This window comes from Pygocentrus nattereri, chromosome 5 (genome assembly GCF_015220715.1).
Source record: "Pygocentrus nattereri isolate fPygNat1 chromosome 5, fPygNat1.pri, whole genome shotgun sequence".
Lineage (NCBI taxonomy): Eukaryota > Metazoa > Chordata > Actinopteri > Characiformes > Serrasalmidae > Pygocentrus > Pygocentrus nattereri.
In genome coordinates, this window is record NC_051215.1 from 13770503 (window position 1) to 13782764 (window position 12262).

The following is a 12262-nucleotide window of genomic DNA, read 5'->3' on the forward strand; positions in this document are numbered from 1 at the left end:
AGAATGAATTTCAGAAAAACGCATAGAAAGATATTGGTAAATAAGGCCCAATGTTGATATCTGATTCATTGTTAATAAATCATCTAGATCAAAAATGATTCAACCATCAGCAAGTGCTGCTAAATCAGTGTTTAATATGGTCAGTTTTCCAGTGCAGTCACCAATGCAACCAGCAAGATAACTACAAATTGTATGTTAATTCCATGTTTGTCCAACATCACATTAACTTTGTAAAAATCACCTATTGCTATCTGGGTATGGTGGAACTGTATAACCTTATATAACTTTATGCAAGCTTGTATGAAGAAACCATGTAGTGGCAGACATGAGAATAAATGTGAGCTCAGTCACCAAACAAAACAAACAGTATTGAATATTCAGATCCACCAGTGCCAGTTATAGAGAAAGATGTGTGAGGATTTAACACTAATAAATATTAAAACCATTTGCTTTTCAAAGGTAAATTCCCTGGGAAAGTAGTTTATTACATGTGTCTCTTTGTGCTCTTTTAAGTGTGCATGATAGGCAATACGATGTTTTTGTTCATCTGACTTTCTCCCTTGTAAAAAAGAGCGAGCTCTTCTTGGTCACACCAGGTTACCCAAAGTAACACATTGATACTGTTATGGAATGCTATTTGAATAGGGACATACACTATTGTGTTTGTATATGAACATTCAGGGTAAGTACATTTGAGTAGGGATTTGGCTTTGCCATTTTGGGTTTCTAAGTAAATAGGTGTGTGATGCCTATTATTTATAGAACAAAAGGCTACTGGACATCCAGTTCCAGTAATTTCTGTTCAAACAGACTGTACTGACGTAGAAATAAAAGCACTCTTGAAGGCACTTGAACAGGAGTTTAGAAGAGTTTAAAGTATTATAAGGTTTTTGGTTATGTTGTTGTTTTTAATGATAAACATGGTTTGAGCATATATAATCATTTTATATACAGTGATTTTACTGTAAATTCTATACTTTATTTGAAGTAGTTCTTATTTTTTTCTATTACTCTATCCATCATGCCGTTTTGACACATAAACAGCTGCTGGCATTTTCAAATTATCTAAAAAAAAAAAAGAAAAGCAAATGTTTTGGAATTGACGTTGTAATAGTATAGTGACCTGTATGAAATAAAACTTACAATAAAACTTTCCTAAAATATATATAACCAAATATTTTTCACTTCTCTTGCATTTTTCACTTCTTTACCTGTCTTCTTGGATTACATGTCACTTGTATATAAACCTCATTCTTATGACAGTACCAAAGAGGTCAACCAAGCCATTGGTTTTTAAATTACATTAATTTACTCATTTAACAGTCACGCATGACTAATGCATAAAAGTCGCTGGGCTTATACAACTAATGTGTACAATAACAAGCCAACCAGACAACTGTAAAGAACTGAGTAATGCAAATAACTGCTGCTCCCAGTCTGAACAACAGCTCTTCTGCTTAGCTATGGAAATAATGGGCTGTTGTGTGAGGGAACTCTTTAGTGGGTTCACATGAGAAGGAAAGAAAGTGTTGTGTGAAATAAACTGAGAGGTTTCCCTCCCAACATACATGCTGTATTGAGCAGTGAGGAACCCTCAAGGCCTTCCAGGCTTAATGAACTCTAGGAACTAAAAATATAATAGTTTTTGTTTGAAAGATTAGTCATGCTTGTTGTATTTAAACTCTGCAATTGTTGTGGTAATACTCTCATTTAATTGTCATGTTCTGTTTGGAAGCAAAAGAAATACCCAATTAGGATTTTTACCCATGATCCAGGACTTTTACTGAAAGCATCATCATAAAACTGGAACACACATACACACACACACACACATGCACACACACACACACACACACGCACACATTTTCTAAGCCGCTTCTCCCTCAGGGTCGCGAGGGGGTGCTGGAGCCTAACCCAGCGGTCATCGGGCAGAAGGCAAGATACACCCTGGATGGGTCGCCAGTCCATCGCAGGGCAAAACTGGAACAAATAAGGTCAAATATATTTAATGCTGGATACAAGCTTAAAATAAAGTGCATGTCTGTTATGAGATTCAGATGTTAGTGTGTAATTTACAGCCAGAAAATGTGCACCAGCATTAGCTTAGCAGCAATGTATTGATATGATCCTTTTTCTATTTGGGACTCAAATGTAAATGCAAAATGTAAAAAAGTAAATAAATAAATAATACAAATGCCGGGATGTGCAGATCATCTAAGCCTTATATTTAATTGAAAAAAAGTTGTTAGAGTTAGCTGCATTCTTTTCAATCAAAATAATTGTAAAGGTTTCAAAGGTTGCTGAGATTATATAAAGTGCTTATATCTTTTAGATGTAGATGGACTGCTGAGTGCTGACCTGAGGAGTTCCCATGGGCCATGCATTTAACAAGTATAGTGTTTTAAGTCTCTACACTAATTTCTTATTGCTGGGTTTAACATATACAGAATGAATTCTAGGTTGAGAATCTTTGGACGCTCATAGGGTTTGACCAGGTTCCATCTGCTCTGCTTCTCCACTAAATCTATAGGTCTGTTGCTCCAGCTGGATCTTTGTGGACTTTCAAAACTTCTCTAAGATGTTTCAACTTTTTTTGTACTCTGTTTGTCTCTGTGTTTTTTGGCAAATTTACAGTCAGGTGGTTTAAAGCTGTAATGGGCATAGCTTGTCTTTCAGCAGGCAGAGAGAACCAAATGGCAAGTAGTTACTGGAATCAGCAGCAGGTACAGTAAAACCTCAACATACCTCAAGTTTCCGCCTTTTTCTATGTACACTGAGTTTAGCGTCATGCCTTGTGAACCTGATAAGTACATATAGAACCATATAACACATTTTCCATCAATCTGAAGAACCATTTCACCATGCAAACAACCATTTAACCATGAAACGGTTCTATACAGAACTTGTGGACCCCCTTGAAGAACTATCTTTTTGTTAAGTGTGTAACAATACCAAGAATGGAGCTCCAAGAATGGTAACGTTATAACTTTAACGTAATATAATGAGATTTTACTCCATGTAATTTTGGACCATTTCTGCTGGTCCATTTATCATGAAATGTTCACACAAATCAAAGAACATCTGGTGTTTTCAAATGATATAAAAGAAAGTTTCAAAAATAGATTTATGAGAGTTTGACAGCAATGAAATTGAAGTTTAAAGTTTACCTTCAGTTTCTCACTGATTTTGTACTGAATTATTAGAGCAAACATGAAAATGTGAGAATATATTTTAACATACTTTGTTTACTGCTGGCAAAAAAAGGAAACTGTGACTGCTTCGCAGCTGGTATTTGGCAGTGTAACTTTATTACATTAAACAATAAATTGAAAGTGACAAATTAAAACCATATACATGATTATTAATGTGAGCACCTTAATATGGACATATAATTGGCATATTATGAGCCTTTGATGCATTTTTAACCAATTATGCAATTTGAAAGAAAAAAAAATCACCACATGTAACAATTATGTAACAATCACAACCTGTGGTTCACAGCTTTTCAAGTTCTATCAGGATGTAATAATACCAATAATACCTTCTGTTGCCATTGTCCTGTTTGGTAGTGTATATATAAGCACTTACATACATACACAAGATAATTATTATACACAGTTATGTGTAATTCTGAAGCATATTTGAACACATCCTGACATGTATAAAAATCTGAATACTTATGCACTTGAAATGACTCAAATGAAACATCACTGTCCCTTTTTATAGTACCATAAACATGGTCTGTCGACATGGGAACGCCAGTGTGCACCTCCGTACACAGCAGTGTGTCGTGAATATAAAAATACATACATTTATTACATAAATGTTTCAAGAAGCCAGCTTTTCTACACCTATTTTTATCGCAAAAAAACATATCTGACACACATTCAAAACAGAAAAGTTTACAAGTCGAACTTAAAACAAAAAGACTATGGTAAACTTATTTTATTGCCAACAGCTGAGTCTCAGAATTCTGACTGAGATCAGGTCAAAAGACGGCTGACCGATGCTACTGCTGCCTAAGTTAACACTGAGTCGTCTTATAAGTTTTAGTAGAAGTAGATGATAGTTGCTTTAGCCTTTAAATCGAAGTTTCAGGATGAGACTGATGTTGAAAATCGATATTGAGAGTGACATCATGTTATTTCTGTGTCTTTTTCTACAATCCACACAATGTGCACCAGCACTTAAGAACTAAAAAATGTCATCTAACATCAGCAACTAGGATAAATGAACATCAAAGCACAGATTTGCTCATCGTATCGGCACTATGAGGCTTGAAACACTTTCTTTGAGAGACTTTGGATGTAATGTCCTTTTGTTCTGAAATCTTTTGCATGTGTGGAAGTCCTCAGTGCTTGTCGGGGATGAAGCTAGGAGTTTATAAAAACAGTATAGAAGTGGAAAGCAAAGTCATTTGGGAAATGAATGAACCTCAGATGTGATCCTAAGATGAATTTCTCCCTGTTTCGGTTTCGTCGCCACTGCTTCTTCATTCTAAGTCGTCCTTTCCTCCAGCTGTTATGCCCCTAGGGAGGAAGGCATCATCATGACAAGTAGGTATGAATGTGTTTGTGGACAGGGAAGGCCTCAGCGTCGATGTCTAAACTTCTGAACTGTCTCCACTGTGTCTTGTGCTCGTGGTCTGTCTGCTATTGCTGCCGCTGTAGGCTGAGCAGGAGGAGGTGGAGTATGGTGGATACTCCTTCTTATTCTTCTTACACCGGAGCAAGAGAGCCACCAGAACCACCACGAGGCACACCAGTAGGATTAGCCCAGCCACTCCCAGCAGTGTGGGCATGCCTGCTGATAGAGCTGCATCAGAGCCAGGCTCTTTTCCTGAGCTCCCCTCCACCAGGGGACGCTCCAGGTAGGTCTCGCGGCCCCACGGCTGCCGCTGGCTCACTCTGAGCCGGTCAGAGCGGTCCAAGGCGATGTGCTGGATGTTGGTGCCACGGTTGTTCTCCACACCAATTTCCAGAGCTTCTGGGTCAGGCACAGCCCGGCGGTGGCGGGTCATGGCACCAGACTCGGGCAGGACAGATGAAATGCCATGGTGGTACTCCAGGCTTCTTTTACCAATGCCACGGTTGGCATTCTCTCTGGACCGTACAGTGTAAATAGTGTGGATGAACCACTCCCGACCAGCGGCAACCTGAAAAAATAAAACATGCTCTTATTTCATCTGCTGTCTCCTCAATTTTATAACTTGTTCATTATTTTCAGAGACAAAAATATAATTGATGTATTTGTATCCATCAAAAAAGCCAGCATTAAGAACCATGTTTATTAATTGAAACTCCAAATTACCATGTAATAAAGTACAGAAATATTAGCAGGTTGAATATTAATACTTTTCTTAATGTAGGTCTGTATTTAGCATTTTATTTAGGCTAGCATTTTGTTGCATTTTCGATGACAGCTTGAAGCACAACTGATATCCAACCAGGCTTGCTGGATGCTTTAGATGACGAGATCATGATGGGCTTTGAACACGTTTTGTTTCTTTCCACCATTTAAGGACATTTTTCTCTCTTGATTTTGGAATTTTCAGTTGATCTACAATCTTTCTCACTGACATTTTTGGTGTGTTGGATCATTTTTTTTACATAGATAATACGCAATTCAGTCATATAAACCACATAGATTTTTCTGCATAAGCAAGTCTGGTTGAGATTACTTAACAAATTGACAAGTTTTGACGTGATGACTTAGATGTGCAGTGTGCACAGTGCTAAGAAGTGGGATATAAGCTTCTATTACCTGTTTGCTACATATTAGTTGCATGCATTATTCCTTCTCTAAAGCTTAGTTAAGAAGACCTTCACAATAGTGCTTATCCTCACAGTTAAGGACTACTGGGACCATTTGACTGACTAGCAAAATCAGTAGACCACAACCCCAATGTTGAATTTGGGACAGACAGTGAAATGCTGAAATAGGCACACATTTCAAAAAAGGCCTAAAATGGACCTCTTAAGAGGTTAGTGTAGTCCTTATCTGCAATAACTGACGCTGTCATTAAGGCAACTGCATGCTTAACCAGGTATTAGAAAAGAAATGATGCATGTTATGCATATGTTTGTCCAGTGGGGTTAGCAAAGCTTCACTGGTAAGCAGAGTGTATTTAAGGTAAGTCTCTGACCTGGAAGAGCGGGGAAGAGGACAGTGTGAACCCATCTGACCCGGGCTGTCGGATCAGAGTAAGGGCTCCTGGAAGGTCCATTGCGAGTTTGGCATCAAATCTCACATCTCCAAAGGCACTAGCCTGGGTCTCAGGCTGAGCTTTGTCCTATATGGCAAACACAGCAACATAAAACACAATGTTAACACAGCTGATGAAAGCCAGTGAGGTAGATTTGATCCTTTTGGACCATTTTTATTGGCCCATTCAGCTCTAATCATAGGGTTTATACCAAAAATTATGGAGAAAACAGTGGCAATTTGTAGGATCCAAGTTCAGGAAAAACAAATGGCGTACCAGGATCTTGAACCTGTAGAGCAGTGAGGGGGCGTCTGCCAGGCAGCCGTACTCTTTATTGGTGGGGTTATACTTTGGCACATATCCATCAGTGCCCGTGCAAAGGAAGACCTTCTCTATACTGCAGGAGAAAGAATCTCCCAGGTTCTGCACCGGATCCACCATTACACGGCCATATATAGTGGAACCTGCACAATAAACAAATAGTGATACTGGACTTGACAGTTGCTCATGATAGGATCAGCAGTGTTGGACTGACATACATCATAAGGCCGAGGTCATTGTAGTCGCACCACACTCTCAAAAATAAATAATTAAATAAAGATAGAAAGAAAGAAAGAAAGAAAGAAAGAAAGAAAGAAAGAAAGAAAGAAAGAAAGAATAAGGTAGATGTGCGTTTTAGTGTGAAGTAATAGTCCAGCATCACACAAACTCTGAATGTTTCTGCACATTACTTTTTCATATGTGACCACTGCATTAGACAGCAGTACATCAGAAACCATTTATGCTCAGTTAATTTCAGTTCAGCTGTCTTACCCTCACTGAAAGCAGCATCTGTGCCCTCTCCAAAGCCCATGGAGCCATCAGACAACCACAGCTCTTTCTTAGACAGCAGGAACATCTGTGTGTTCAGACTGAATTCTGCTGCCACAGGGTCACTCACCTGAGAGGAACACAGTGATATCACGGCTTCATATAACTCACTCACTCATGCTGCTGGAAAAATGCTTCCAATCCCCACCCATACTCATTTGAAGGACAGCCACGCAGAACAGCATGGAGATACTGAAAATGTTGCTAATTACATGTTGCACTCAATTTACTAAAGTTTAAAGGACTAGCAGTCCTTTTTATCCATACAGTCCATATATGCCAACTAAGCAGTAAAAACAATCTTTTTTATTTCAGTGTTTTTAATGATGTCACTTAAACAACACATTTAAGCATTTCTGCCTAATGAGCCTATAGCAATTTAGACCCACCCATTCCGGTTGAAGGTTTAAAATTTTTTAGTCTGGACTGCTTTTTCGATAAGGTGTAATACAAGGCAGCCAATCAGAAGAGAGATCTTTTAGACATATATGTCTTCAATGCACAGTCTGTTTAACTGTAGAGGATAGAATTGGAAAATGGTCATGTAAAAATCAATTTTGACATAAAACCGTGCAACTATCATAAACTGACCTTAGGGTGACCTAAAATACAGGATATGGGATATAACATGGGATATAGCATATATGCCCATTAAGGCCTCAAAAGACATATTGTTAAGAGTTTTTCTTTAACAGTGGCAGCAGACACAGCAGTTAGATAGAGGAATAAGCATTGAAACATCCTGAATATTTACCATTAGCATATTTACCACCAGAATAACACTGTTTACACTCAAATTACCAAATGTAATAGTGCTGTGATGCAGCCACAATATGTGTGCACTCCATTATAACTGAAATTTTCTTTTTTGTTGGTTGAAGGCTCCATTATTTCACTGCCTGTTTTAAACCCTGTACCCTGGGCTACTCAGAGTTTGTCTGATAAGTGCCAGCTTTAGTAAACTGTAATTCAGAACCATTGTGAGCACATATTGCAGTTGCATCAAGGCACATTCTGAATATACTATATACAAACACAAAAGATTGGGCACCCCTTTTAATGCACACACTGTTTATTTGCTGAATTTAACATTACGAAAAAGCACACTTTATATTTTATGCTTTTTTAGTGTGTTAAATTTAGCAAATAAATAGAAATTGTGCACTGAAATTATCAGAAAAATGTCAGATTTGTGTGCTGTCTGTAGAAGTTGTCATTTTCAGTATTTTCACTTAGAAAGTCAAACAATATGACAAACTTTTACATATGACTGTATGTTTGTCTGATCTACATTGTATAACATGCAGTGTATTTAATTCTAAAATAAATAATGCTTAAATACTTTAACCAAATAATTTTAGATTAGAAGACTTGTAAAGGACCCTCTGAAAAAACAAAACAAAAAAGTCTGTAGCTGTGCACAAGTGATGGGGCTGACCTGCTGGAAACGGATGTCCATGTCGAAGGTGAGGGGCTCCCTGGGGTGGCACACAGGTGGAATACTGAATTCTCCATTAGGAGAGGCACTGCAGGGAATCAGCTTCACTGTGTAGGTGCCAGAATAGTCCCTAACCTACACACACACACACACACACACACACCATATCCTCAAATCAGTTTCATTAGGTGACTTATCTTTAACAGCAAAAAATAAATAAATAAAAATAACTGAACATTTATTATAAAGAACATGGAGACTGAATATAAAAAGTATAAAACATGGTAAGGTTTCAGAATATAAAAAAGTTTTCTATCATGCTAAAACATGGACTGAAAATTTCACATGCAAGCCTTAATGTAAGAACCAGATTTGAAAGCTATAAATAATTTGCTCATGTCTGCATTGTCAGCACATAGTGGAGCCTCAACTATATGACAGTGATCACCAACCTTCCTCCTGGAGATCTACTTTCCTGCAGAGTTTAATTCCAACCTACCCATCAAGGGCTTCTGAAGACATTAAGTAGCTGTAGCAAGTGTGGCAGACTGTGATTAGAACAAGACTCTGCAAGAAGTTAGATCCCAAGGACTAGGGTTGGTGACCAGTGCTTTATGCTATTTTGTGGGTCAAAAAGAAATATAAACGATCAGTAGAAATGCTTCATAAATGAAAATGGCAAACTGGCTTCCATGGAGTACTCACAGCAAAGTCCGAGACAAAACTCCATTGCTGCATTGGCTGATTGTATGTGGGCTCAGTTCGGACCAGAGTGAGAGTGAAGGTTAGTCCAGGATGATCCGCCGACATCACCATGGATGACAGGCTGCTTCCTGTAGAAACGATAAGTCACTTTGTCAGAGGAACATTTAAATTGAAATACGGATTTGTTTTCAACCTTCAAGTAAAGGGACAGAAACATGATTTTACCTTTATTTCAAATATTAATTATTATTAATATATATGTTTATACAAATGTAATTCAACAAATGTTATTTTAGATTACTAATTAATCCTGTCAAACCGAAATGGGATTACTTTACTTACTACTTCTTGGAAAAGTAATCTCACTACTCACTGCTTTTCATCTATGTTAGTCAGCAAAAAACCTCTACAAAACTGTACTAATTAGAAAGTGGAAGGGAAATCCAATTCAGAATTTTATTGAAAAAGAACCAGCCAATCACATTAAACATCATTTAAAAAGCTTGTCACTATCCTCGCCTTTCATGGATAGCTCATGCTGTTTAAAAGAAAAAGCTTAAAGAGTTGCCCCAGAGTTCAGCTTCTCTCTTCCACTGCACATCATGCACACTGTCATATTTACAGTCAAAGTTGTGCAGTCAGCTTTTGCAGGTATCACACATATTTAGGTACAAGGATAATCTATATAAAGGAAATATATGCTTTAAAAGTATTGCATGTAATCAAGCTTTCCAAGCCAATTCTGGGTGTATTTTGAAGTGCTGAAAAACATCTGGAGCATACACATGCTTATTTCAGGCAAATAGTATATAAGTGTTCATATGCATTTTTTATAGATGTCTATAGGGGGCACTAGAAGCTTTTATTCTCAGCTCTGCAATCTTCTACAGGATGTTCTATACTTTGAAGGTAGATATACCGCATTCTCATTCCCCTTGGCTACCAAAACGATGACATCAATACAGTGCAAATCCACGCTTTGCAAAGATATTATTTAACACTCATCCTTTCCGCTGAAGTCTCCCGAATCTGGAGTATTTTCCTTTTAAAAGTTTAGCTATAATGCAATACAGGAAAAGGTAATCACATTACTGTAAAGCGTTAATTTGTGCTACATTACCCCCAACACTATAAACATTAGCACATTTTCAGATTCCACAGGCACCAAAATGTGAATGTAGAGTCCAAATGTTTTTAATGAAGAGACGGAGTCTTTAAAATCCTAGCACAAAACATCACTTGGGAGCAAATTCATCACATACACCCACATTCATCACATCCACCAGCATTCAGTCACCACTAGGTGGGAATATGGGACTGAGTGGATTGAATAACCCTGTTCCTGCCACACAGGAAGGTCACAGTCATTAGGTTGCAGGCCGGATATAGCAGCTAAAATAAATCTGGGACATGCAACTCAATAGGAGTCATAGAGGGGGCCTGTCAACATGACCCACTGGACATCTTCCTGTATACATGTGCATGTCAATGTTAATAATCCTTACCTGGGTGAGACATGACAAACTGGCCCCTGAATCGTGCCTCCGTCTTGAAGTTGACGACCAGACGACCCTCTTCATTGATCCTCATACTGGTAGGATACATGGCACCTATGGAGATTTAATAGCACATAAAAAAAGTTAGAGCTGTAAGATAGAATTGAAATCATTCTATGATAATATATTGTTGGTAAGATGTTCCTAAATGTAAATAGAATATATTGGAATTATTTGCAGTTACTACTACATTTTATGATGGTACACTATGCAGTCTTATAGCTAATACATATATGGGAACATGTATTGAATACTTGTAAGGCAATTACTGCCATCTGTATTAGAGTTCAAAATACCATAATACCAGCATGAACATTCAGGTCATATATAGAAGTGCTGACAAGGTTTGAGAGTCTTATGGGAGCCATTACCATATGCATCATATGCTATCCTCGTATACTTTTATTTCTTCATGCATATCTATATACAGATCAGCATCTGATCATTTATCATCACAGATGATGTTAGACTAGTCTTGCGACATCCACAAGACTGGTCTGTTAATAGAGATGGACTGACTACCTTGCAGTTCAGCCTCGGGTGGGCTACCAATACCGTCTTGCCACAAGATGGCGGTATCGTATACAAAAGTAAGTCGCAGCTCAGACTGCAGGTCGAAGTGCTGCCAGCCACCAACAGCAACGGGAGAGTGGAAAACATAGGACACGAAGAGAGGTACACGCAGAGTAACATAGGACTGGACCAAGTTCAGCACCTGCACATAAATAAAAATGTGTCATAGTAAATAGTGTAACTAGTACTAATAGTAGTTCCCAATTCTGGTTCTGGAGTTCCCCGGCACTGCACTGTTAAGTGTTTTTCCTGGCTGTAGCACATCTATTTAACCTGGTTGTGAGCCAGATGTGTTGTGTACAGAAACACTCCAAAATGTGCAGATATTACAGGACTAAATAGTTGATGAGCCATGTGAGTTACACCAGAGAAAACAGACATGATGCAATCTTATAGCCAATCTGAACCGGATATGTCTACATCTCAGTAAAAAGAAGAACACTTAAAGGCACAGTGTGTAAGATTTAGTGGCATCTAGAAGAGAGACTGTAGATTATTGTTATAGAACCAGTGCAAAAGGCACTTTCTAGAGCCGGTGTTTGGTTTGTCCATTCTGGGCTATTGCAGAAACATGGCAGCAAAAACATGACAGCCTCTGTTGGACTGAGGACTCACTCCCTATGTAGATATGAAGGGCTCATTCTAATACAATTAAAAGACAATAATTTGTAGCTACAGGTTATTATACACTAATGAAAACAGTTTTGTATAATACATTCCATTTCTGCTTAATATTTCCCTAAATTCTACACACTGCACCTTTAACTTGTTCTTCCACTTACTGGCCACTTTATTAAAAACACCCACCTTACAGGTCCACTATATAGGTGTATAGATTGATGCAATGGTATTTACATATGTACGAAAGAGACTTTAAGCAGCAATGGACGATTCAGCCTTGATGGAATGCTAAAC

General features: G+C 38.1%; 1 protein-coding gene across 1 annotated transcript in view; it reads right to left on the minus strand.

Annotated features, from left to right (window-relative positions):
- Window positions 1-3282: 3282 nt before the first annotated feature.
- The window catches only part of frem3 (Fras1 related extracellular matrix 3), a 56369-nt gene continuing 47389 nt past the window's right edge, over window positions 3283-12262 (minus strand). The window contains exons 17-24 of the mRNA XM_017701426.2: window positions 11297-11489; window positions 10724-10828; window positions 9219-9346; window positions 8514-8648; window positions 7019-7145; window positions 6482-6669; window positions 6146-6292; window positions 3283-5155 (exon numbers count right to left, since the gene is read on the minus strand). Of these exons, the coding sequence (XP_017556915.1) occupies window positions 4604-5155; window positions 6146-6292; window positions 6482-6669; window positions 7019-7145; window positions 8514-8648; window positions 9219-9346; window positions 10724-10828; window positions 11297-11489 (1575 nt within the window). The 3' untranslated portion in view covers window positions 3283-4603. The remainder of the gene's footprint in view (window positions 5156-6145; window positions 6293-6481; window positions 6670-7018; window positions 7146-8513; window positions 8649-9218; window positions 9347-10723; window positions 10829-11296; window positions 11490-12262) is intronic.